The sequence below is a fragment of the Brienomyrus brachyistius genome, unplaced genomic scaffold, assembly GCF_023856365.1.
Source record: "Brienomyrus brachyistius isolate T26 unplaced genomic scaffold, BBRACH_0.4 scaffold319, whole genome shotgun sequence".
Classification (NCBI taxonomy): Eukaryota; Metazoa; Chordata; class Actinopteri; order Osteoglossiformes; family Mormyridae; genus Brienomyrus; species Brienomyrus brachyistius.
The window spans coordinates 41296-69108 of NW_026042594.1; the positions used below are offsets into that span (position 1 = coordinate 41296).

The 27813-nt window shown below is 45.6% G+C and overlaps 1 protein-coding gene across 1 annotated transcript; it reads left to right on the forward strand.

Moving 5' to 3' along the window:
* Positions 1-27813, forward strand: LOC125728561 (intersectin-2-like). The gene is made up of 32 exons (XM_049005457.1): positions 1-4; positions 412-475; positions 1237-1374; positions 2196-2287; positions 2522-2784; positions 3456-3605; positions 3801-3941; positions 4284-4371; positions 5167-5306; positions 5544-5683; positions 6128-6218; positions 6349-6949; positions 7202-7326; positions 7693-7859; positions 7965-8085; positions 8766-8900; positions 9741-9965; positions 10093-10138; positions 10386-10507; positions 10705-10801; positions 10894-11085; positions 14910-15031; positions 15258-15364; positions 15739-15922; positions 16254-16352; positions 24819-24986; positions 25209-25421; positions 25674-25792; positions 25928-26010; positions 26716-26799; positions 26924-27097; positions 27656-27813. Exons 1-32 carry the CDS (start codon positions 1-3, stop codon positions 27811-27813), a joined length of 4653 nt encoding a protein of 1550 aa, XP_048861414.1.

The window sequence follows — 27813 nt, forward strand, 5'->3', positions numbered from 1 at the left end:
ATGTGTAAGGAGTAGATTATTCAGATGCCACCTCTGCACTTGACAGGTTCCCCAGCGAACCCAGTTAGCACCTTTTAATGACAATTAAACACAGCATGTTATTTGTAATAAGCTTGTTCAGGGATTCGTCAGGCATGTTCGTAATAATAGGAAAGCAGTTCACATTAATTACAGACTTTTGCATCACTGGTAAAAGGCTCAGGGCTCCGGCTGTTGATTTAATTACTCCAGTAATTAAATGAGTCACAGCTCACAAGTGACATTGCAGGCTGTGTTCGACGGGAGCTAGATTATGAAACATTTTGTACGTTAATGGTGGTTTCTTGGTGGGAACCCCCCCTCCCCCCCCCACAGTTTTCAGGTCGTTCAGCTTGAAGCTCATATTCCCCTCGCCATTTTTCTACCTTGCAGGTGTGCAGGTCAGGAACGTTCTGGCCTCATCCCAGCTCATTCAGACTCAGCTAGCCACTGTTTGGTGAGTGTCCACTGAATTCTTCACGGCCGCAGTGGTGCGCTTGGTTTATTTGCCCCTCTTAAATTACGTAGCTCAATCCTTTCAGCATCCACTCTATGCGGGCAGTGTGTGGCTCCACAGGTGAGGACCATATGTCTGTAACCGCAAGGTCGACAGTTCAAGTCCCCGGATTGGCAGTGATTTCTCTGCTGGTCCCCTGAACAACCTCTAATTGCTCCAATTGACCCTGCGCTGATTTCAGAAGCCATCATGATATTTCCAGGGCTGGTTGCTTTTCTTAAGTGGTCTGTTCCTGTTAGCACGCGTCAGGCAGCTGGTGCGACGGCTCGAGGCAGGAGGTCTGTACTTCTGAGTTGTGACTCATGGGATCCTACTGATAATCAACTAATAGGAAGCGTGTCGCAGGTTTTTAATGTGCTGCAATAATCACTGCTTTAAAAAAAAATAAAAAAATTTAAAGGCATTTTGTTTTTTATATGTCTGTCTCTCAAAATACTGCTAAAAAATATATTGTTAGGTGAGAATACATTTTATTATTACAGCTCACCTAACAAACTTCATAGCCTAGCCTAGCATACCTTAAACATGCTTGGAACACTTGCATTAGCCTACAGTTGGACAAAACTCAGGGTAAGTTGTCATTTTTTTGTAGGTTAGTTTGGTTTTTAAATTGGACCCCTCATGGTCTGGGTGAAGTTATGCTGGTCTTCGCCATCTGTGCACCCGGTTCGATTACTGACCTTCCCACATGTTCTCCCAAGGAACCTGGCAGATGTGGACAAGGACGGCCAGCTGACAGGGGAGGAGTTCATCCTGGCTATGCACCTGGTGGACATGGCGAAGGCCGGACAGCCGCTGCCCCTCACGCTTCCCGGGGACCTGGTGCCCCCCTCCGTCAGGTAGACAGCCGCCGCCGGTGGCCAATCGGTGAACCCGGCAGAGCAGTACATAGAGCTCTGGAAAAAAATTGAGACCACTCTATACTGGAAAAAAAATCTGCTTGTTTAAAGCTGGTTTTGCTGGCAGAAAGGTACGCTGAGCGTCAGGTTGCTTCCAGGTTCTAAGTACGCAAGTGTACAAGAATATGGTGAAACGGGAGACACTGAGAAAGGCCAGAAAGCAGCCAGGTAAAGGGTGGAAACGACTTCCCAATGCTTGAGATGCCCGTTCACTTATCCGACAGTGCCTCATGAATCATGACCTCAAGTGACCTGTACTTGGTGGAAACGTTAAGTGCAGGTGTGAGGTGCACTGCTAGGACAGTTCATAACAGGCTCATAGAAGCAGGGCTGAAGTCCCATAAAGCAAGGAAGAAGCCCTTCATTAATGAGAAGCAGGAAAGAACCAGGCTGCAGTTTGCAAAAGAAAAAAAAACATTATTCACAGATCCATACCCATAAAGGAGAACTGAGTGAAACAAAAATTGGTGCTATGGTCTCTAACTTTTTTCCATAGTTATATGTAATGAATGGGGAAAGGCGGGGGGGTTGAATATGCTGTGTCAGGCTGGACATTGACCCATCTGGAATCACAGGCTAGGAGGCTTTGTTACAGAAAGGGAGAGTGTCCCCATACACTGAGATACTTCGACTGAGCCCAGCTAAGGGACTCCTGATGAGTGAGCACGGGAAGCTGTATGGTGGTTGTTCCTGTGTAGCCTGACTCAGAGTCTCAGGTTCTAGCACCTTCTACCTACACGGAGGCATGTTGTATTTTGCAGAACGGGGAAGCAGGGGGAATTGCTTCCTTTGAATCGCACCATCGTCCCTGAAGAAATTCAAGTTGAACCACCCCAGAAGACAAAGAGTAATGGTAGCATTAGTAGAACGGACAGACGGATTTACACACACACACACACACACACACACAAAGACAGGCACCTTCAGCTAGTGAATGTTTTTGGTGACACAAGTGTGTATTAGTGATGTGCCGTTCTTAGTATCTTTACAAAGAATCACCTGATTCACATTGAATTGCAGGAGGTCAAAGGTCACTGCCCCTATTGCCATGGTTACCACGTGTGCGTGTGCATGGCCCTCCTTGCAGTTTCGTTCGAGGACAAGCTAAAGGAGAACTTCCAGCGGGGAAACGCTGAGCTGGAGAGGCGGCGGCAGGTCTTACAGGAGCAGGAGCGGCGCGAGCAAGAGAGGCGGGCCCAGAAGGCCCGGGAGGAGCAGGAGCGGCGTGAGCAGGAGGCGCGGGAGCAGGAGAGGAGGCGGCAACAGGAGCAGGAGCGGCGGCTGGAGAGGCAACGCGAGCTGGAATGGCAGAAGGAGGAAGAGCGCTTAAAGGAGCTGGAACGCAAGGAGGTCAGTCTTTCTAGTATGGAATGCTAGCATTGTACTTGGGGTTAGGCAGTCGCTCTTTGGTCATTGGTCCAGTCCCAGCCAATCACATTTGGGTTTAGCAAATTAATGTTGTTGGCGATTCACCAGCACTGTTGCCTCATACCTTTCAGAGCTGGGGGTTGGAATCCCACCTCCACTCTTTGAGAGTTTCCATGTTCTCCCAGTGTTGTGTGGCCTTCCTCCAAAAACATGCCCTTAGGTGGTCTGGTGCCTTTAAATTCTCTGCAGTGCGAGGTTCTAGTGTAAGTGCATGTTTTGTGCCCTGCGATGGGCTGACATCCCGTCCAGGGTGTACCCCCCCAGCCTGGTGCCCTGTGCTGTCCTGGATAGACTCCAGGCCCCCCTGTGATAATTGGCTGGAAGTTAATAAAACTTCATTATTGTAACCCTGTGTTGGGCAAATACAGCATTATAACTAATTAAACTAGTTTACTGGTGAAACTCCGTTTATGTACATCTCTGAATGGCTGGGAAGGTTTGACAGCATGTATTTGGTTATTGGTTTAGCTTGTGTGTGAACGTGTGCGACCTGTGATTAGCGCGTGTGTGTGTGTGTGTGTGTGTGTGTGTGTGTGTGTGTGTGTGTGTGTGTGTGTGTGTGTTTGGTCGTGATCATGTGTGTGTCCCTGCAGGCTGCTAAGCAGGAGCTGGAGCGTCAGAGGAAGATGGAGTGGGAGCGGAGGAGGCGACAGGAGCTGCTGAATCAGAGGAACCAAGAACAAGAGGACATCATCAAGCTTAAGGCCAAGAAGAGGAGCTTGGAGCTGGAGCTGGAGGCTGTGGTGAGGACCAGGCCGTCCTGCACCTGTTTGCCCCGACCGACTGCATTCCCCTTCAGGAACGAGGAACAGCCAGCTGTTGAAATCGCACTATCAGAGACGCACGTTTTCCTTTCAGATGTCAATGGTACACATGCTTGTGTCCACAGCGACAATATTCCCGCCCTCAGGACTCATAAGACCACTGTTTAATTTCAGAGAGACAAGCACAAGCAGATCTCTGACCGACTCAGGGACGTCCAGAGCAAGAGGAGCATCCAGAAGGGAGAGCTGGAACTGATCAGTCAGAAGCAGGACAGCTGCCTGCTGGAGGTCAACGCCCTGCAGCGGCAGCTTGAGGTCTGCGGCCTTCCTCCGCTGCCGTCCAAGATCCCAGCAGCTATGGGACGAGCACCAGCTGCAACACTGATAAATAGATTCAACACGGTTCTTTTTCCATGTGATCTGGCGTTATGTCTGCTGTGCGTTATACAACAGCTGTGCCACTCCTGTCTGATTAGCAGTCTTCAGATTTTGGCAACCAAGGGAGAGACTGTTCTTCACACCTTTCCTGGAGAATGTGCAGTTTTTTTGGGGGGGAATTTACTATAAAAGCAATAGATAGATAGGGTGAAGTTTCCAGGGAGGGTTTATTTCAGGATTCTCCAGCTTTCTGAGGGAGTTTGGCCTGTTTTTGTGCAGGAGGGGCAGAGGAAACATTCTCAGCTGATTGTGGAGCAGCAGAGATGCAAGGAGATCCTATGCAACATGGGGCTGAACAGTAGGTCTGGTGAGTCTGATCTCCCTGCTTCTCCCTGCGTTACCTGGCGCCCCCCCCCCCTGCAGTCATTCTTGAAGTACTTAAATGTCATGGTGGCACATGGGTGGTACATGCTTCTTGTGCTTCTAAAATGTAGGTGTACACTACCAGACAAAAGTTTGGATGCACCCACTTGTAATACATCTTTTGTATTTTAGCTACATTATTCACCTTAGAGTAAAAGGCTTGGAGGCAGTCGACAGTTTTGCTTCGATGACAGCAATGCAGAATCTTGGCGTTCTTTCAGCCAGCTTTCAGATGTAACCCCCCCTGGAAGGCTTTTCCAGCAGTACAGGAGTTTCCAGAAGTTCTGGGCACAAGTCGGCTACCAACTCATCTCGGCTCTGTAGGGTTTGGGTGGAGTGGGGGATTGTGGGGGCCAGGTTATCTGTCACAGCCCTCCCTCTCACATGTCAACAAGAAAATACTTACCATATAACCTCGAGGTGCACTTAGGGTTGTTAATGTAAGGGCCCCCTGCTGATACAGCGCGTTGCTGCACCCTCCACACGAACCACCTCAGGGATGAGAACCTGAGTGTAGTCGTGCAGCGGGTGACACCTCAGCATCACACTAGTCCGAATGGAATGGAACAGTGTACATTTTTTTCCGGTGGCTGGAGTGCCAACCCTGCCACCAACCCCCTTGCAGTTTTCCCTGCAAGTTGGAGGACTTCCTTGCAGGGCTTAGATGTAGATTGTCAGTCCCAGGATGAAGCAATTGCAGGTGAAGGGTCTTGCTTAGAGGTAGTGTTTCTGTATACAGGTCCGACACTTTCCTCCGTAAAGAGGGGCGTGACTGAGAAGGACATCGTCTGTCGGAAACTCAAGGAGCAGCTGGATGTGCTGGAGAAGGATACCGTGGCAAAACTGTCGGAGATGGACCAGTACAACGTGGACATCAAGGTGAGGAGGCATTACTGGTGGTAGAAAGGCATCAATGTGTGCTGTACAGGGGCCAGTAGCATTTGTAAATAGAATAAAGTGGAGAAGTGAAGCCTCAAAACATCCATAATCTATGGCCCAGAATCCCGTGTGTTCTGAATTGGATCTGGTGTCTGTACCTTGTATAGCGAGTGGTGGTTGGCGGTGTGGCTTGGTGCTCTGCGCTAATGGTGGTGCGGGCCCGGTCCCTTCCCACAGGAGCTCCGGGAAAGCCAGACCAAGCAGCAGCAGGTCCTGGACAGACTGCGGCAGGTCAAGGCCGACAAGCTATGTGACCTGCAGCGGAGGCGAGAACTGGAGTTGGAGAGGAGGAAGAGAGAGGAGGAGGAGGCGGTCAGGTGAGCTAGGCCTCCTGCAAGGCCTGCATGCTCTGTTGTCGTTTTTGCATTTCTGTTGGCTGTCATGGTGCCAGGTTTGGTTTCCCTGCAATGGTGACTGACCTGTCCTAAATCGCTTTTTAATATCACTTTAACACTGTGCTTCCCAAGCTGGTCCTTGGGGATCCAGAGCTCCCTTTTACTTATTTTTTGTTTGTTTTTCTATTTTTAAGTGGGTCAACACATCACCTACATAATGTCAGAACATGTCAGATGGCTAAGAGCAATTTTAATGTCAATTACAGACCCAGTGTGACAAAGTTCAGTTAAAGCATTAAATTTGAATGGATGACGTGACCTTGATGGTTTGTTTAAAGAAAATATAGCTGCATCACGTGATTGAAGGGCCATGATGTGGTGCTGGGCCAAATTCAGCTTCAATGTGATGCATCATGTCATTCACAGGCAAGCCAAGCTGGAGAAAGAGCGGCAGTGGCGTGTGAAGTTGGAGCGGGAGGAGGAGGAGCGGCGGAGGAGGATCCAGGAGGAGCGGGAGGCCAAGCTGAAGGAGGAGGAAGAACGTGAGCGTGAACTCCGGGCCAAACTGCGCGCCGCTCAGGAGCAGGCTGAGCGGAACCGCCGGGCCGCTGGAGAGGAGGAGGCAGGAGGAAGCCCAGAAGAGGGAGGAGGAGAAGAGGATAGAGGAGGAGAGGCGGCGAGAGGAACATAAAAGGGCGGAGGAGGAGAGGAGGCAGAAGGAAGAGGAGAGGAGGCGGCAAGAGGAGGAGCGGAGAAAGGTGGAGGCAGAGAGAAGGAAGCTAGAGCTGGAGAGGAAAAGACTGGAAGAAGAGAAAAAGAGATTTGAGGAAGAGAGGAGGAGGCAGGAGGAAGAGAGAAGGAGGCAAGAGGAAGAGAACAGAAGGAAGAAGGAGGAGGAGCAGGAGCTGGAGAGGGAGGAGGAGGAGAGAAGACGTCAGCGGGCTCAGATAGCTGCTGTCAGGGATGCAGAGGAGCGGAGGAGACAGGAAGAGGAGCGGAGGAGACAGGAAGAGGAGCGGAGGAGACAGGAGGAGGAGCGGAGGAGGCTGGAAGAGGAGAAGAAGAGACAGGAAGAGGAGAGACGGCGAGAGGAGGACAGGAGGAGAAAGCAACAGGAGGAGGAGGCCGTGGCCAGACAGCGGGAGGAAGAGGCCCGGCAGCAAAAGCAGCAGCAGCAGCACAATTTAGGCAAGACAGACATTCATGAGAAGCTGTCGGCCCTGATCAGGGGCCTAGAGGAGCGAAAAGGTAAGGATTATGGCCTCGATGCAGCCCCCTTCGGGAGGTGTGGAAACGCAGTGACAAATCACAATCTCAGACACGTAAAGCTACCATTAGCGGTGGGGTTTGTACAGTTTCTTCATCAGCCTCCAAATGCAAGTGTCCCATCAGCAGACCCGAGGTGTCGTGTGCTGGTTCAATAGCTGCAGTGCGTCATTAGTGACACAGCGTTCTGAAGAACAGTCACACAAGGAGGTGACTGACTCACTGTCGTTGCAGGGAATTTGAGACCCGTCAAGTCAACGCACAGGAAATCGGCCTCCCTGACAACCTACAGAGCCCTGTACCCCTTCACAGCACGGAACGCGGACGAGCTCACCTTTGACACGGACAGCTTGATTGAGGTATACAGAGTGCACCCCCATATGTTAATCTGTTTGTACCATAAATTAAATGTGCTGAATCATTGCCCTGGTGCCTGATTAGCTCTTTTTTTCTGAATCCTTTTCGGGTGTTTTACAGTTAGATCTAGAATCCTTTTGTTCACCATAAAGTGCAACAAGGAGCAGTTTTTTGGGGGGGGGAGGACAGAGGGGTACAAGTGCCCCTGTGACAAAATAAATAAACATGTAGACATATTTAATTTATTAATGGCACATTTCTCCTTTCATATGTTTTAGGGTGTTTTCTGGCCAGTCGTGACCTGGTTTTGGATAGTACGCCCATGTGTGTCATGTGGTAGCCCTTAACCAATCGCCTTGAGTCCGCAGGTGGACGAGAAGACGGAAGGCGAGCAGGGCTGGCTGTATGGCAGCTACCAGGGCAAGATGGGCTGGTTCCCTGAGAGCTACGTCGAGAAGCACAGCCAGCCGGAATCTGCGGCCAGCACCAAGCAGGCTCTGATGCCCACAACTGCATCTACCTCAGTCTCTGCAAGGTAATGTTGCCCCTTGGTGTCCAGCATCTAAACTGGTCCTGTGTCATATCTGAATGCTTATGTGGGTCTCACTGACCGTTTTCTCCTGGTCTGTCCCTACTTCAGCAAGGCGGAGGCTAATTCCAGTACCTTCCCAGCAGGACAGAGCACTCCTGGGGGGGCAGGGCAGAACTCTGCCTTCACTCCCACCCACCCTCCAGGCTCTGCCTCTATGGAGTATGGACAGGTAGTTATCCTGGGAGCGCCCCCTACCTGAAGAATACCGTAACTGTCTCGAGTGAGAATTCAGAACTGGCCCCACCCGATCGGTCGTGTTCTTTTTCTGTATTTCCACTGCATGCCTATGCGTATTTATGTGCCAGTGAGTCTGTGGCCTGTTTGCATGGCTGCATCTGAACCATGTCTGTTCAGAAGCCTTCAACTGCTTCTGCGACTGTCTTGCACGTTACTGCAGTATTTTGTTCTGTACTATGCTTTTTCTTTATTTATATATAACAATCAGAAGCAGGTTTGCTGTTTCTGGGGACCCATTTAAAAAGCCACTTTGGGGCCCCTCCACAAGGTGGTGACTTTGTGGCCAGCAAGGGGCCCCCAACACAAATGCATGATTTTATCGCCATAAACAAGTCAACTATGTTTGCTAATAGTGTAGTTTGTATATATGTTGTTTTTTTGGTCATATTTGTGCATGTGTTTGCACATATATAACAATACACTGAGATGTACCATGTATGCACGAGAGTGTTAACTTTCTAGGTATATTCATAAGTTGGTAAACTTTCATGTTAACATTTATCAAAATGTCCATTTTTGGGGGGATTTTTAAGGTAGTTTCAAGTACGTCTAGATCAGATCTTGTTTCCTGAGTGGTGTCCCGGCTGACAGACATGTTTTCTGCGTTGTCAGGTGGCAAGTGGCCTCCAGGTGCAAGCGCTGTGCTCCTGGACGGCCAAGACGGACAACCACCTGAACTTCTCCAAGGATGACATCATCACGGTGCTGGAGCAGCAGGAAAACTGGTGGCTGGGGGAGCTGAATGGGGTGCAGGGCTGAGCCGGAATGAGTAAGTGACACTCTTGGCGGTTCCTCGGGAGGTTCCAGAAGGGTTCTGGTTCTGCTCAGACCAAAGCCTGTCAGCTACCTGGAGACTGGTGGTCATTTACTGAGCCATTTCCTTATTCTAATTCCATATTTCTACGTATTTATTACTGAAGTGGTATTTGATTTGCATTTTTCGGGGCAGGCATCTAGGAGTGATTTTAAATAATCCCTGCCTTTTCTTTGTGACATGTTTGAGAAAATGTGCTAGATTTAGTATGGTAAATTTGGTTTGACTGATTGACTCAACACTTATGAATGCTATTGTGATGTTTTTGTGCTTATATTATTGGTTGAGATAAGCGAGATCAATTTGTAAGGGATTTTTTTCTTTTTCTATTGAAAAATGCGTATGAGCAGAATCGCCGATCCATTTTTTTTCACTTTATTTTGCCAGACCCCTATATTCTTCTGTGGATGAGTTCAATAACCCTGACAATACTCTACAAGAAGGTAAGTTTCTTTTCCAGGGAAGAATTTGAATGAAAAGAAGTTAAATTAAGCTAAGCAGAAGCGCATTTTGCATACATTGTGTCTTTCTTTGATACCCAACATTCCATTTTAGCCAGTCACTACTCTTCACTTTGTTTGGCCATCTGTAATCTAGCATATTGTCATCTTGACTTCTCTTGCGTACCTTTTAATCATCTTGATATTAATGGTATTGCTGCTAGCATGTCAGAAGTAACCTTGAAACAGGGTCTGGTGTGAGAGGCCATTGTCGAAAAGGAGAAAGCCGGATTTTGTCACTGGCTGTTGACCGTTGATTTTCTGTCTAATCAGAAGGCAGGTTTTGTGGCAGTTAAAAATCATTTGGCCATTCTGTCTCTCATCCAATCAGAGTATGTAGCCTTATATACCTATGAAAGCCCAGAGTCAGGAGACCTCACTTTCAACGAAGGAGACACCGTCGTTGTGACGGAAAGAGAAGGGGACTGGTGGAAAGGGTACATCGGAGACAGGAGTGGAGTCTTCCCCTCCAACTACGTAACGCCAAAGGAATCTGAAGTAAATTGTCATGAACGACTTTTCTCAGAGATACTTAAACTGCAGAGTTTATTGTCTATAAATAATAAATCATGACAGGCTAACTTTTGCTACTCTGACCTCTACCAATATGTGTGTCTGTCTACAGACATATAGCACCACTGGAAAGTCAGGTGGAGTCGGCAAAAAGCCAGGTAAGGATGCGGGATCCCACAGTCACCACTCAGTAAAGAGCCAAGAAATTCACTGGCAGCCACCACACACCTTTATCTTTGCCTTTCCGTTGATGCTGGTGCATCTGCAGCTAGGCTGTGTCCTGTATACAGATGAAACACAGCTGTGTTCAATAGTCTTTGCGAGTGCCGACTGTTGCGAAGCTCTATCTACCTTGAACACGTGTGCTTGTTTGCGTTCGCATTCATTTGTGAATGTGTATGACAGAGGTTGCCCAAGTGACGACTGCGTACACGGCCACCGGAGCGGAGCAGCTGAGCCTGGCCCCGGGACAGCTTATCCTCATCCAGGGCAAGAACCCATCTGGGTGGTGGCAAGGGGTTCTGCAGGTCTGTGGACCCGTGTTGTCATGATAGTGACGTTAATCAAATGTGGAGGCCGCCCATAATGAGGTCTAATCCTGGGCTGTTTTTGGGAGGAGGCATTGAAGTTGAGTTGCGGGTCTCTCTCAGGTCAGATGCATTTGTCCTAAATTAGGTTGGCATGTATGTCCTGATGAGGAACCTCTTGTCTTGTATCTGTCCAGGCTAGGGGTAAAAAACGCCAGAACGGATGGTTCCCCGCCTCCCACGTCAAGCTCTTGGGCCCCACCAGTGGGAAGTCCACACCAGCTCCAGTTCCAAGTAAGATCAACAGCATCACATGCCAAGATCTGCGATGATCTCCGTCTGCATCTTCCGTAACAGCCTTTCCTACATGTTGGCTGTTCCTTCAGTTTGCCAGGTCATCACCATGTACGACTACAAGGCGGGCAACGAGGATGAGATGAGCTTCTCCAAAAGTCAACTGATCAATGTGCTGAACAAGGACGATGCTAATTGGTGGAAAGGGGAGCTGAATGGCGTCGTCGGCTTGTTCCCCACCAATTACGTCAAGATGACCACGGAGTCCGATCCCAGTCAACAATGTAAGTTTAATTTTTTTCCCCCCCCAAGTAATATTTGTTTGTCTTGTTGATAGTTGCAAATGTCTTAAGATACAAAGTTTGCAGCCTAGTGTTTCATGCTGTTGGCAATAAATGAGAGAGCGGTAGTTCCAAAATCTAAGGTGGAAAGTGACCTTCGGGTAAAAGTTGACCCACGTTACAGTGCCCACCTGCATTGTATGGGTCTCTCAAAGGGCTGTTCTCCTGCTGACTGCAGCTCTACCAAGGCTACGGTTTGGCTTCCTGCTTGGGTCTGACTTTCTGAACAGAAATGGTTTGTGTCCAAAGATGAATCGAGAGAGTTTGCAGTAGCTGTGTGCTGCAGGGGAAACCTAAACACAGATAAGAAATGATTCATTGGTGACCTCATGGGAGGCCTGGTGATGTGAAGTAGGGCAGTTTGAAAGATACTACCTGGTATTGGCAAATGTCTTCATAAAAAACCATGATGAGAGGGTCGATGAGTTTCCACATCATGGCGTGCATACTCTCTCTTCTGCCATCCGCCTATTAGGACTGGGTTTCTTCTCAGAGTTGTGCTTCAGAGAAGCACTCCTCTCCTTCCATCCATCCGTCCACCCTCCTTACACTCTTCTCCTGCCATCTTTCCCTTCTTTCCCCCCCACCTTTCCCTCCATCTTTCCCTCTATCTGTGTTGTTCTTGTAGGACGGCATCGTTGCCTCTTCCTCCACAGCTTCTCAGAGCTGTTCAGATACCCTTTAGGTGCTCCATATCAGTCAATGCTTCCTCGCTGGATAGGGCCTGCCTTCTCATCAAATTCACTTTCTTTTACTTCTGCTTTAATATTATTATTATTATTATTATTATTATTTAAATTTTTTTCCTCATGTGTTGAAGCAGGTCCCACACACCTACCAGTCCAACAGCAAGTGCCCCCCTCTGTAATTTTTATATTCATGTTTTTAGTCTTTAAAATTGTTCTTGCTTATGATGCAAAGCAATTACAATGCCAGTGATAGATGCTGATGCCATATTTAAAGTATAAAGCATATCATTTAAACAGCTTTTTGGGAGAGCGTGAAGGTATGTAGAGTCATAGTCATTAACTATTTAAAACATATTTTTCTTTCAAAAATGGCTTTTTACCCTAAGTGCAATTGAGTATCCTAACTTTTTTTTGTTTGTTTGTTAAAACGTCTCTCACTGACAGTTATATCTGAATGTTACTGCGCAGATGGAAAATCTGGGATAATCTGTGCAGGCAACGGTGCGTTTACGCTTAGCTTGTAGTTCAGTTATGGGCTACGTACCGTTGGGTAATTGCATAAGTGTGTGTGCGTGTGTTCACAGTATGAATTCACATGTACACAGACACATGCTTTCCATTGGTAGGTTTTTTTTGCCAACCCCATGAGTGCAAACCTAACCCTAACCCTAACCCTAACCCTAACCCTAACCCTGCTAACCCTAACCCTAACCCTAACCCTAATCCTCTCCCTCTACGAAATCCCATGGCTTTAGCTATAGTACTGTGCTCAGTGCTGGTCAACCCATTAGGTGACATAGGCAGCCACCTGGGGTGCCATCTTTTGGTGAGGCGCTGCCTTAGCCAGCCAATATCACTTTGTCGCAGACAGGGGGCCCTGGTGGTGTAGCTTGCCTACGGCGACACATGAGCTTCAACGATTACTGGCTGTTTACGTACTTCTTTAAGTACTGTGTTTTGCCTATGGGTATAGTGTGTAGAATATTCGTCATACATACCTAGACTAAGGGGAAACCTTTGTTGCCTTACATGTAGTTGTGTATTTTGAGGGTGTTATTTGTTATAATGTATGGAGTGGAAGGGTATTCAAGCAGGCAGTCATACACTGGTTGCAGCCTTCATCTTTTCCCTATGTGGGGGTCGGTGAGCCATTCGAGGGTCAAAGTTCTGGGTCCTTGCTTCACTGTTTGCTGTTTTTTCCGAACACTCGCGGCGGGCTTTGGTGGACTTTGGTTTGCCCTGTTAGTGCCCCGGTGCAGTGTCTGCCGCTTTCCCGCCTGAGGGGGTTTGGACCAGGATGCTGTGAGTTTTCAGCTGATCTGCCATAATACTGGAAATGTTTTAGAATATATTTTTTTTTGCTTTAAGTGACCTTAGGGAGGTAACGTCAATGTAAATGCCCCCCCCCCCCACCAAGATGGAGTGGTTAATTCAGGTAATTATATGCATAACCTTTAACGAAACAAGGCCTGCTGGTGTTTAACAGTACATGTTTTGCGGTTTCTGGGTTCTAACAAGTTTAAAAACTAGTTATAACTAAGATACATGTCTTTATTTAATAATAATTGATACTTTATTGAGCCCTATGGGGAAATTCTCTTTACGCCACCCCCAGTTTGCTTTCTGTAAGTGACAGCAAGCTGGCCGCAAAGGGTAGCCACCCATAGCAGCATCCAGGGAGCTGGGGGTTAAGGGCCTTGCTGAAGGACCCGCAGATGTACTGAGGCTGGGCGAAAAACGAGGCTTTAGCCCACTGAGCCTCACACTTTGCTTTTTCATGCAACTTAAAATGAAAATCTGCCTTGCAGTTAGATACCATTGATTATTTGGTTATTGATAAAATTCAGATGTTAGATGGGCTAATTCTTTTTTTGGTCACTAAGGTTTAGACTCTGAAGATTATCCTTCTGCATGGTGCCTGCTGACTATTTGGTCCATGCCAGTGTAACTATTAGCCAGAGGTAAATTCATGTGTTGACAATGTCCTTGGAACAAATGCTAAAGAATCGTATTACTCGGTTAAGGATAAAAATGGCAGATTTGGTGGTTTATAAAGTGTGGTCTTTTGCTCTCACATCAGGGTGAAACTCTCTGTGCCTCAGTGTTCAAGAAATCATCACTGCTGCGGCACTTTGTAGTAAAACTACAAGCATTTTGAATGTAACCTGGTTTGCCCAGATTTTACTCTTAGTTGTATTGACTTATTTTATTTTATATGAAAGTGCAGTTTAATGAAAAAAAAATGGATGACTGTGATATTGTGTGCTCAGTCTACAATATGTGTGATTACTTGCAGTAAGGCATAGAAATGTCTGAATAAGGTATTTAACAGCTGAAAAATATCCTCTACTTGGAAAACATTTTGCAAGCAATTAAAGGTTTGCTCTGTTTATGCAAATTTGCAATCTGTTTATGCTGCTGGCAAGAGAGATGCATTTTGAATGAATCCCTTGCATTAATTGTTAAACAGTCTATGCAGTTTGAGGTTTCATTTGGCCCCACTGGGAATTTACCCACAGTGCATTGGCAGTAGTCAAGTCAGTTTGTCTGTGTTAAAGTTCCCAAGCTGTGTTACTTTGAAAATGTGCCTCAAATTATACATATGTACATTTATCGTGAAAATAAAGGATTTGCTTAAAAAGCACCTGCTTTTTTTTGGCAAGTCATTGTCTTACACAAGGATGGTGTGAGGTTTGGTTATTAGCGTCTAATATATATATATATCCAGGACCAGGTTATTCAAGAAGCTAAGCACTAGGATGGTTACAGTCCCAGGCAAAATGGGTTCGAGAGAGGAAACCTGGCTGCGGTTTTTAAGGCTTGGGGATGAGGCTCATGCAAAAAGGCGTATTGAAAGTTACCCAATGGAGTTTCAGCGTCTGCGCGCATCTGAATTTTCAGCAAAAGGTAAGACGGACGGGAGGGTTGTTCTCGCGCAGTGACTTAGCGACAGCTCCGGGTAGCGGCTTCTCAAGCCAGTGGTTTAGCCACATGTTTGGGGCCACGCAAGACAGCTGCTGACCGCGGCTGCCCCCCCCCCCACTCCCACCCCCACCCCCGTCATCCCCGACCCTGCAGGGTGTGCTGACCTGACCAGCCTGGACACCATGAGTCCGCAGGAGAGGAAGCGACAGGGTTACATCCACGAGCTCATTGAGACGGAGGAGCGATACATGGCTGACCTTCAGCTGGTCCTGGAGGTATGATCTGCAGTGGGGCCCCCGTGAGGTCTTTGCACTTCAGTCTGCTTTAAGCATTTGCAGTTTTGAGTTTTTATATTCTTGTCATGGATCTCATGTATAGGGCTTTGAGTGTAGGTTTTTGTGCCAGAACATGTTTAACTTATTTTCCCTAACATTTTGTTATCCCTCTTAACCTTTACTAACCCTTTCCAACTTTGCCCGTCTCTCATTTTTTTTTCTCCAGGTGTTTTACAAGCCCATGTCTGAGTCGGGACGCCTGACAGATGTTGAAATGGCCATGATCTTCGTCAACTGGAAGGACCTGATTATGTCCAACACCAAACTTCACAAGTGTGTCTTTCCACAAGCTTGTTTCTTCTTGGTAGCTGAAATTCTTGGGAATGAAACGTGATCCGATGCTGCCACCTTGCTCTAGGAATACGAACTGCGAGTATCGTGTCCCACAACAGCAAATGTCATAGGCAGAGTGAAGTCCCAGAAATAGAGAAGTGCCAGGAAAAGGAATTATCTATGCAGTCGATGGATAATAACAAAACAGGCTGCACAGTTTTTGCACTTAAAGATCATGGAAACTGGAATGTTTGTTGAGAATGGCACTGGCCAGCATTCTGTTTTTGAAACTCACCTGAACTTTTACGAAGAAATTGCTTGGTACTGGACTTGGCGGCCTTTGCGGTTTTGGTGATTGTGTTTGTGAATGGCAGGGCACTGAGGGTGAGGAAGAAAACGGGTGGCGAGAAGATGCCGGTGCAGATGATTGGGGACATCCTGGCCTCGGAGCTCTCGCACATGCAGGCCTACATCCGCTTCTGCAGCTGCCAGCTTAACGGTGCAGCCCTGCTGCAACAAAAGACTGACAAGGAACCCGAGTTCAAGGACTTCCTCAAGGTGAGGAATGGTGGGCAGCAGCCCTGGAACAAATGGGAGGGGTAGATAGTTCATTGTTAAAGGCTGTTCCAGAGCGATCGGTAAGCGGGAGAATTGCAGCCGTCCAAATGTCCTCAGTGAAAAAGCGGTAGCGGGTTAAATGGATGTTGAACTGTTCTTTATTTTCTTCTGAAATGAATTACAAAGATATCTTGCGGGCCAATACTATGTTCTATGAGACCTCTGGACTCAACTCTTCTAAAGCACCTAGACTGAAATTTAGAGTGGTGCTTTAGATAAGGACGTAGGCTAGGGTTTCTGACTCCTAAGTGTGTGTGTGTCTCTCTCTCAGAAAATCGCTACAGATCACCGGTGTAAAGGTATGCCACTGTCCAGCTTCCTGCTGAAGCCTATGCAGAGAATCACCCGCTATCCACTCATCATAAAGAACGTAAGTCCTGCACATTGTCACCCGTGGTCCCTCCTTCAGTGTGCGATGTGGGAGGCATGACGAATTAGCCTCATCCAATTTGCCTTGGATTTAGCTCAATTTGGGTTGCTGCTACGTATGACTTTGCCCTGCCAAAGATGCAGTTCGTGTCAATTCCTTTGGGGACCAAATGATAATGGTTGTGACCATCATCATGGTCAGCAAATACAAGAAAGAATGTGCTGTTTTGCTGGAGTTAAATACCAATGAAATGCAAAAACTTCAGGCAGAAGAGTGAGTGTTGGGGAAAGCGCCCGGCGTTTCCACCCCAACTCCACATTTACGAGACACACACAGGTTACAGTTTTACTTGCAAGGGTACCCACACTCTCTGCAATGCAAACTACAGCAGAATGTGTTACAAAGGGTGGTTCCCCTTGGCTTCTTTATTTATAGTCAATGGGGGGTGCAAGAGAGGGAAGTGAGATTCTTATCTAAGTAGGCAGCTGTTAACCACCTACTTAGAGTACAATAGCTAAGAGTATGTGGCTAGAAGATAAGAAATAACGTATACATATATATTTACACTCATTGCTGATCATACAGAATTGATTAACAACTGTTTCTTCAACCTAACAGTCCCTCCTGTTTATCATGACAGTATGATCAGAAGCATCAACATTGTAGAAGTTGCAAAAGCACTTTAGGTACAACCTTCATTTAGACCACATTGTCATTATCCTGGAAAACATTTAATTCCGTTTCTTCAGGTCCGAGCCCTGCACGGGTGCTTTCGGCTCGGCCGTCATTATGAATTATATGTCTTCTTCATCGCCATCGCTGGAAACAGGCTCTGTCTCTATAGTTTGGGTAAGGGAGAGAAACATTGTACTGCGTGTCCGAAAAGCAGCATTAAGAGCTTGATTAATAAACATTTTCAAACATGGTATAACAGTAATAAAACAACAGAAAAATAAAATGAAAAACAAAAGAAGAGGTAGGCATGTTTTCATCAGTATTGACCACCATGTTCCTGTAATAAACCAGTCTAACCAGGATGAGGAGGACTGCGGTCGACTGTCCATGGTCATCACTTTTTGTAAGTTTCGGAGGCGGTCTAAGGCAGATGTCATATTGGGTGAGTGCACATTGTCAGGAATGTAAGTGCAGCACGTTTGGTTCAGGAGGACACATACTCCTCCTTGTGCGGCTGTCAGTAGGTCTAATGCCATACGATTCTGGATTACCATCTGTCTGGTTATGTCTAATTGTTCATTTTGTTTTTGGTTAATCAGTATCGAATCATTCATAAATAGACCTAGTCTATAATTTAGAGTTTCTACGCGTAGCATGAGTTTTCCAATTCCTAGCCCAGGGAACAGGGCCAGCATAACTTTACTGCCTGTTCCCCACAATTTATGTTCAGCGGGCACGTCGGTTCCCCACACACTATCATGGGGTTGTATTGATATCGAACGCCTTCTCCTGCTTCTGAAGAAAGTTTTACTTTCCTGTGCTATCAGGAAGGTGTGATCTGAAACAAAAATAAGAGCGCACACTCCAAACCAGTTCGGTGGTAAGACAAAGTATGCACGAGGTCCACACAACCATGCTACTCCGTCCACCCAATATGTTCCATTACTGGGGCGAAGCATCGAAATTGGAGATCCATACATGCTGTCTACATATGTTAGGTTACAGTTCGTGGTGTTTCCTCCTATCCATCGCGTACCATTATCTTGCTTAAAACAAATGGCATGCTGATATGTCAGTGGGTCTCGGTCCATCAAGACAGAAAAAGGAAGTGAGACATTAGTTTTAGCAACAGCGAAGTCTACCCAGAAATCCTGTATACAGGTACCATTTTGAAACCCAACGTCATCTGGGTAGTTTCCTGTAGCCTCCTGATACTTAATTCGGACCACTGTCATTCTATTAGTCCCAGGTATAGTTATGTTCACATCTTCCCCTGCTAGCGAAAATATAAGGGAAAGACGGCTCTGGTATCCTATTCCTGCGAAAGAAGCAGCGCACTTGGCTTGGGATATGTTCATAGCTTTACCATACACCGTAGGTCCTTCACTATGAGTGGGCATTACTGAACAAACATAGCAATTTGTCACATTTTTCGCTGTTACAGTATCATGTACATATCGGTACCAGTAGTTTTGCATAAATGGATGTGAGTGGTCAGCGGGCAACGGGCGTAGATGGAAGTCATCATGGGTCCATCGCCGTAGGTGCTGTAATGGAGCTGGTGAGAGCCAGGACAACCATACAAGTCCTACAACAAGAATGACCCCTAGAGTCACTTTACCACATCCCCACCCTATCAGGGCCATCCTAAATAGAGTGCAGCTCAGTTGTTTTCTTCACCGGGTTGAGACAACAGCACCCTATTGGTTACTGTGCCTTTGTAGCGGACTTCCACTGCTACTCTGTTGCTGAGGCCTCTGATAAGGGCTTGATGGGTTTACAGTGACTTTTGTGTATCCAGGAAGGTCGTTCTGCGATCTTTACTGCTGTTGGTGTTGTGAGGAGGACTTGATAAGGACCGTCCCACCGAGGTGTGCTCCAATCTTTCCGCAACAGGACCTTGACCAGGACCCAATCTCCCGGCTGCAAGTTATCCTGTTGAGTAGAAACAGAATTTACCGGCAGACTACTGGGGCTATGTTTTTGTTGTGATGTTAGTAGTTTACGCATCCAATCAGCCAGCGTATTTTCTCGGTCTGCTTTTTCTATGTCATTCATTTCAGTTGCTAGGGGAAATGGTCTACCATACACTATTTCAAAAGGTGTTAATCCTGCAGGAGTGGGAGTTATTCTCATCCATAATTTTACTAGAGACAAACATTCTGGCCACGGCCTTTTTGTCTCTTCCATTGTCTTTTTTAGCCTTGTTTTAATAGTGCCGTTGGTCCTTTCCACTAAGCCTGCGCTCTGGGGGTGATACGCACAATGATTCTTAAGCGTAAAACCTAATGCTTGTGAGCAAAGGGACATAGTCTGATTTACAAAATGAGTCCCATTGTCTGATCTTATAATATGAGGTATGCCATAGGTAGGGAAATAATGGCTTACCAAACATTTTGCAACGGTCATTGCATCACAATGCTTTACAGGGTATATTTCTACCCACTTAGAAAAGGTGTCTATAATAACTAGACAGTATTTCTTTCCTTGTGACCAAGATAATTCAATAAAATCCATATGTACAACTTGGGGAACTGGCCACGTTTTGGTCTGATGTTTCCTTGTGCATTGTGTTTACAACAAATTAAGCATGTCCTACAAAATTGTTTTGCATAATCAGAAAAATTTATAGCATAGAAATATTGTTGTATGATATGTACCATCCCTCCTGTTGAGACATGAGTATTTCCATGGCTCACCAAAGCAGCTGTTTTGTATAAATTTTTTGGTAGGATGGGCTTGTCATTCATATAGTAAACTTTCTCTCGTTGTATTGCTCCTCTTTTGATCCAACTTTGTACTTCTATTTTAGGAGCATGAATCTGTGCATCACATAGCACATCGCTATCTATAAAAAGAATGTCTGCCACTGATAAGGTAGGTTGTTTCAGTGCCGCTTCTTTGGCGGTTTTATCTGCAAAACTATTTCCTGCGGTTTCTGCAGAGTCATCAGTCTGGTGTGCTTTGCATTTGCACAGTGCAAAGTGAGTCGGTAAATGCACAACGTCTAATAATCTAAGTAGCAAATTCGTATGAGTAAGAGATGTGCCCTGTGATGTTCTAAAACCTCTATTTTTCCAGACTCTTGCATGGTGATGGACAGCTGCAAACACATATTGACTATCAGTGTAGATAGTAAGTGACTTGTTCTTGAACAGTTCACATGCCCTGATCACAGCATAAAGTTCAGCCGCTTGTGCTGAACAAGTAGAAGGGAGTGCATTGGCTTCTAACACTTCAGTAGATGTAACTACAGCATACCCAACTTTATTTTTTTCCATATCATTTTTTGATGCTGAGCCATCTACATAAACAACTTCTGATCCTGGTATAAAAGTTTGCAGAATATCTGCTCTTGGTTTTGTTTGTTCTTCTATTGTTGCTTTGCAAGAATGTGGCTCCCCATCCTCTGCGGTAGGGAGAAGCGTACTAGGGTTCAATAGGCCACACCGCTGAAGTTCAATGTTACGTTGTGAGAGCAAAAGTGACACTAAGGTAAGATGTCTTGTATGTGTTAAGAATGGAAGCGGTGTCTGCAACAAGATTAGAGACACAGAATGAGGAACTTTAAGTATGAGGGGGTGACAAAGTACCAATTCTGCTGATACCTTTACTGCTTCTGCAGCAGCTGCACAGGCCTGTAAACACTGTGGAAAGCCAGCTGCTACTGCATCTAATCGTTTTGAATAGAATGCTAACGGTCTCTCTTTTGCTCCGAATGGCTGTGTTAATACTGCTTTCATATAACCTTGATTAGCATCTACACATAGGGTGAATGGTTGTTGATAATCTGGTAGAGCAAGGGTCACATTGGTTTGCAACATTCTTTTTAAATTTGTAAAAGCATTTTCTCCGTCCTCAGTCCATTGTATTTTGTCCTTTAGAGTCATCTCCTTCCCGTATATTAAATTTTGCAAAGGTTGAACTAGAAAAGCATAATCTGGTAACCATTCTCTACAATAATTGCATCTGTTGTTTAGTCTGTGGTTTAGGTGCTTCCTGTATAGCTTGTTTCCTTATCTCTAGCAGCGAGCGACCTTTTTGTGAAAGGTTATGCCCTAAATAGACAACTGTCTTTTTGCAGTACTGCAACTTCTGTTTAGAAGCTTTATGTCCAGTATTGTATAAATGCTGAAGCACAGTTAGGGTAGTTTCTTTGCAATGTTGTTCTGAATCTGCTGCTATTAAGATATCATCCACGTATAGTAATACCTGACTATGTGATGGTATTTCACAGGTACTCATAGAGTATCTAAGGGCCATGGTATATACATGTGGGCTTTCAGAAAATCCCTGAGGGAGTCTAGTATATGTATATTTTTTCCCTTTATAGGTAAATCCAAATAAATGTTGAGAATCAGGGTGCAATGGTACTGAGAAAAATGCATTACTAAGATCCACTACTGAGAAGTAGCTTTTATCAGGAGTCAATGAGTTGAGCAATAAGTGTGGGTTAGGCACGTCTGGTGCTGCATGTTGCACTATGTTATTAACAGGTCTTAAATCCTGCACCATGCGCCATTTCCCTGTATGTCCCTTCTGGACTGGAAAGATAGGAGTGTTGCAAGTGGCTTCAGGAGCCTCTCGCAATATTCCTGATGCTAACATGTCTTGCACTACAGGGGCTATACCTTTCTCTGCTTCAGGTTTTAATGGGTATTGCCGGACGGTGTTCTGATTTCACAGTTACTTTGTAAGGTGGGAATCCCTTTACCAGCCCTACATCAGTGGGGGAGGACGACCACAACCCTTCTGGAAGGCGATCTAGATCTGGACATGATCCCTCCTCCAGGGTTGAAAAAATTTGTCAGGTTGGGTCCTTTAAGTGTGTGGTGGGAGTGGTTTGAACTCTCCATCCCAAAGGAAACCGCCACACATTGTGTTTCTCATCATAGCTCCAACAGGAGCCAGATACGGGTTGGTAGTCATTGTAACTGTGCATAGAATCTCGTAAGAACATCTCTACATCTCTCCACTGCATCTGGGGTGGTTTTGAAAGAGATACGTGTGGTGTTCTCTCTCTAAATACAGCTTGTTGCTTGTTAGATAAAATGACTGAGGCTGCTGAAAACCCAGTGGTGGGGTTAACATACATATATTATACAAGTGTCTTGGAGGGCATGAAACGTTTTGTCATAGACGTAATCTGGTCCAAGGGTGTCTTTGTACCACATAGTGACGTGTAAGGCATCGTCAGGCATGAACTGGGCCTGTCTAGGGGACTGCTTTTCTCTAGTTTTCCGCAATAATTCTCGTGTCTGTGCAGTTCCCCCTAGGTCCAGAGACCAGTAATATTGTGGTGTTGTGGTTCCTTGCACAACATAAGCTTCCTCATTTACGATTGCTTTCATGCCAGTGGCTGTGGCAACCACGCTAATGCCCATTTGTACCATAAGGTCTCGACCTAACAAGTTAACAGGACAAGAAGGGCTTATTAACACCTGTGCTTGACATTCAAGTCCAGTTTCCTTATCTTTTACTGCAACTGGGTTTGTTAACTGATGTCTGTCTGTCTGACCTCCTGCCGTTTTTATATTTATGACTGATGAAGAATATGTGACTCCGGGAGGACTGGAGGTTAGGACAGTCCTACATGCTCCAGTGTCACACAGACATTCATATACTTTGCCGTTTATGACTAACTTCCGACTTGGCAAGGTTTCCCACTGCCTTTCTGCTAATAACTGACACACTGCTTGTAAATCTATTTCCTTATCTAAAAGGTCTTGTAAAGTGACCTCCGTTTCCTTTCTTAAAATCACCTCTGTTTTGCCTCGGATGGTGTCGGTAACAGGGGCCTCCGAGGGGGGTCATTGATCATTGTTTTCAATGGAGTTTGGGTTATATGGTTGTTTCCCTACTCTACAATTCCTAGCTAAGTGTCCAGGTTTCCTGCATGTCCAGCAAATGTTATCTTGCTGAGACGAATTCCTGTAATTGTTTCTGAAAACACCTCTCCCCCTTCCTCGGCCTCTTGACCTTCCTCTGAATCCTCCCCTCCCCGGAGGATTCATTTGCACTAACGCTACTACATCTGAGGCGCTGAATATTGTGTCTGTCTTTTCCTGTTTCTGCGCTCTCTGCGCGTGTTGGGCATATTCTAGTGCTTGTTGGACTGAACCAGTATTCTGATGTACCCAATGTTTGTCAAGATATTTTCGCAATTCGGGCTTTAGGCCTGCGACAAAAGCTCGTTTTAGCTGTTGTTGGTACACTCCTACTGCCTCTTCATCAAATGGGATCCCTGAGTTTCCTCTAAATACAACTCTCATTCTATCCATAAAATCCTCAGGTTCCTCTCCATCTTTTTGTTTACATTGCGCTATTCTGCCATAATCTGCTCGTCTCATAAACACTATCTCTATCCTTCCATGTAATTGTTGCATACTCTGTTTTCTACGTACATCTCTTAACTTACTTTGTTCCAACCATGCATCAGAAAAAACATATTCTTTTTTTCTGTCTTTACCTTCTTTCTTATTGGTAGTCTGTAACATCTCCAGTTTTAAGTTTAGCTTTTATACAAAAGTCTGTGAGCTTTTATATATATCTGGAGTGTGGAGTTTTCCTTCAAACCCATGTTTTTTCCTCCATCTACTTATTTGTCCTGATCCTGGCTTATATCCTTCCATAAACTTCTCATCTCCCTCTAGTTCCATTTGTTTACTTTGATTCTTCCCCATTGTTACCTTTTAATGGATACACTACAAAAAATAAAAAATCCTAAAAGCAAGTATCTGGCATGAGACCTCAGGAGGACACTAACACGGCCTTCTACTGCTCCCTATTAGAGCAGCGGTGTTAGTTTTCAGGGATGAAACCCGTCCTTGATCCTTCAGTCACCAGTATGTTGTTGCTTTTAGGGTGGATCGTGTAGGTTAATCTAAAACCTATAAAAACACATCCACATACATCAATATATATATTTCCAACAACGCCTACTTTCTCTCCCGGTTAATTTCGGCTAACCTCAACCACATGCATGTCTTGGCCACCTACTCACTTAGGTGCCGTATCTCTCACCTGTATAGTGTGCTCTCTGATCCGTCACCGAGGTCCTTCAGACATCACCAGACGTCGAGCGCAGTTCTAACCACCGGCCTGATGACGAATTCACATCACAGGTCTTTCTTGCACCCGACTTCGAGTGGCTGTCGACAGACTTCGGTGTCGCTTCTCTCGGCGTACTGGAGACGTCTTCGGGGTTCCTCGGATCCGGCTCGAAGGACCAAATTCTATGTTGGGGAAAGCGCCCGGCGTTTCCACCCCAACTCCACATTTACGAGACACACACAGGTTACAGTTTTACTTGCAAGGGTACCCACACTCTCTGCAATGCAAACTACAGCAGAATGTGTTACAAAGGGTGGTTCCCCTTGGCTTCTTTATTTATAGTCAATGGGGGGCGCAAGAGAGGGAAGTGAGATTCTTATCTAAGTAGGCAGCTGTTAACCACCTACTTAGAGTACAATAGCTAAGAGTATGTGGCTAGAAGATAAGAAATAACGTATACATATATATTTACACTCATTGCTGATCATACAGAAATGATTAACAACTGTTTCTTCAACCTAACAGTGAGTATGGGTATTGTGAAATGTTGGATGTCAACTGTTACAAAACGTGCTGCACCAGTTTATTTATGGATGGATGGATGGATGGATGGATGGATCTGATTAACATCAAACCGCCAGTAACTTCACTCTACCCTGAACTCCACAGTCCTTGTCCAAAGACAGAGTTCATTCTTAGGCAGGTCCCAGACCTATTTCCAAATCTCCTGCTCCCCAGATTCTCGAGAACACTCCAGAGAATCACTTGGACCATGGACACTTGCGGGAGGCTCTGGACAGGGCCGAGGAGCTCTGTCTGCAGGTCAACGAGGGGGTCCGGGAGAAGGAGAACTCCGACAGGTTAGAGTGGATTCAGAGCCATGTCCAGTGTGAAGGCATCACTGAGGTGAGCACATCTAATGCAACTATATCACGAAGCTCTTGTCTATAGCCTGGGTTTTATATAATCTACAATATTCCCTCCTGAAGTTCTTAACAAATGTTTGTTTACATGCACAGCCTCTAACAAAGTCGTCTACAGAGTTAATCCTACTACAAGTTAGGGTCTGGATTTTTGCAGCTTTCCTACAGTTTACTGGACACTTCCAATTGTTCCATTTCCCTACAGAACTTGATATTCAACTCCTTGACCAACTGCCTGGGTCCCCGAAAGCTGCTACACAGCGGCAAGGTCTATAAAACTAAGAGCAACAAGGAGTTATACACCTTCCTCTTCAATGACTTCCTGCTGCTCACCCAAGCAGTGAAGCAGTTCACCTCATCAGGGACGGATAAGCTCTTCAGTCCCAAGTGCAACATGCAGTTCAAGATGTACAAGAACGTGAGACTCTTTTTCATGCTGGGGAGTAATGGAGGGGGCTAGCAATACCAGACAGTTACATTTACGGCACAAAATCATACATTGCGTTTTAAATGAACTTTTCATATCCATACAATTCGGAGTAGAACTTTCTAGAAAGAGGTGCCATTTCCTTAGTTGTATGTTTAGCCCATTTTTACGGGCTTTCTCTACTGTGTGTACTTCCAATTTAATGCGAGTCTATGACCCGATTTTGGTCTTCTATCCAACCAGCCCGTGTTTCTAAATGAAGTTCTGGTGAAGATGCCCTCCGATCCGTCTAGCGATGAGCCAATCTTCCACATCTCCCACATCGACCGTGTTTATACTCTCAGGACAGAGAACATCAATGAGTGGGGAAGGAAGGGAGTTAGAGAAGAGACTAAGGAGAATTGAACAAGGAAGCTGTGGCTTCAGTCCACAAGGAGGCTCCCTCGGTGTCCTGTTCTGGTAACAAATCAGGTGTTTCTTCTTATTTAATCAATCAGGACTGCCTGGGCGCAGAAAATCAAAGCTGCTTCAGAACATTTCATAGAGACTGAGAAGAAGAAGCGAGAGAAAGCTTACCAAGGTGAACTATTTTATTTGCATTTAATCCTTTTCAGTGTCTTAGCATAACCCTTCAGTCCAGTTTGATTATGTAATGGTTTTATTCATCTGTCTACAAAATTGCTTGTCCTTTTCCTATTTAATTTAGTTATATGTATGTGTGTGTGTGTATATTTATGTATCTGTAATATAAAATCCTCTAAGTCACCAGTATATATTCATTACCCTATTCAGTGTTTCAGAACCCTGACCCCATGTTTTAGTCCATGTTGGACGTTTCACAGCCAGAACCTACAAACCCCATGAGCAAGAATTTGTTTCTTCCAACCAGTTGAGCATAGAGAGTCAGTCAAAGGCTACTCAACTGGTTTGTAAAAACAAAATCTTGGTCTGAGTTTGTAGCTGAGCACTGGTTTTTCCTGAATTTGAGTTTCCCTCTTTTACACAGCCTGTCCTTCCAGTGAACACATCCGTTGCAGTTTAAGAACCTACTACTTTCCCTTTTGGTTGCTGTACAGTCTATTTATGCAGACCTTCATTACTGAACCCTTGATAACCCTATCATAGACTGCAGTGCCCCATTAACTACAGTTTTTTTTTCCAGTTGCTGTATCTTATTTCTGCCAATTCCTTGGGAGTTCCTTGCATCTTAACTTCTTTATTATGAATCTTATTTATTGTTCCTTGGTCTTTCGACTCATGCATCACTTGCTGTATGCATTTCCAGCTCGTTCCCTGAAAACCAGTGGCATTGGCCGCCTGCTGGTCACTATTTTGGAGGCCACAGAGCTCAAGCCCTGCAAGCCCAATGGTGAGGGTCAAAGGTCAAGTCCTATCTCCCGAAACTCCAGCCGCTAACCCCCTAATGCCTTGTACCTCATGTATGGCTTGATGGTTGGGTTTAATGGTTTTTTTTGATGGCCTACACCCTCCAGGAAAGAGTAATCCATATTGCGAGGTGACCATGGGGGCACAGTGTTTCACCTCCCGGACAATAAATGACACAATCAACCCCAAGTGGAACTTCAACTGTCAGTTCTTCATTAAGGACCTGTACCAGGATGTTCTATGTGTCACCATCTTCAAGAGGGACCAGTTCTCTCCCGATGGTTAGTCCTTTCTTCAGATGTTTATTTCTCCTCTTTTTACACGTTGACACTTCCTGAAATTCGTCTTGGGAACAGTTCTGATGTTAAATGTGCTGATGTTAAATTTCCCTTAGAAAAATTTGGGTGTCATATTTGAAGTTTCGTCTTGTTTTTTTTTTTTTTAATTTAACTTTTAATTTATTTTTAATTTATTTATTTATTACACGTCATTTTAAGTTTCTCCATGGGGTATCACTGTGGTTTCATGCTTCAGGGTTCTGGTTCCATATCCTCCCCCTGGTTCTGTGTGTGTGAGTTTGAACATTCTCTTTGTATTTGTACGGGTTACTCCTACAGCCCAAGAACACATACAGATGAACTACGTTCTCTACTTTATGCCCTGGTATATTCTGCAGTCTCACTGCAACCCTTCTACTAGATAATTTCTTTTGTGTTTGACCGTTTATTTCTTTCCCCCCCCTATTGCTTAATTTCTTTCATTGTGCCACAATGGCCTGTGTTCTATTACTAGCGTTTGATGGTGGCCGCTTTCATCATGGCTGCTTGTATCATTGTTAGACTTCCTGGGCCGCACTGAAGTTCCTGTGGCCACCATCAAGAAGGAGCTGGAAAACAAGGGAGCAGCGACAAGGCGCCTGCTGCTGCACGAGGTGGCGACAGGCGAGGTGTGGGTGCGCCTGGACCTGCAGCTGTTCGACCAAAAATCTCTCAAATGA

What these genes read in the sequence shown, in the direction of transcription:
- LOC125728561 (XM_049005457.1), top strand. An exon ending in GGGGCTGAACAGTAGGTCTG is followed by an intron (nt 4,372 to 5,166) that starts GTGAGTCTGATC and finishes TTCTGTATACAG; the next exon opens with GTCCGACACTTTCCTCCGTA. An exon ending in AGTTCAAGATGTACAAGAAC is followed by an intron (nt 25,422 to 25,673) that starts GTGAGACTCTTT and finishes CTATCCAACCAG; the next exon opens with CCCGTGTTTCTAAATGAAGT.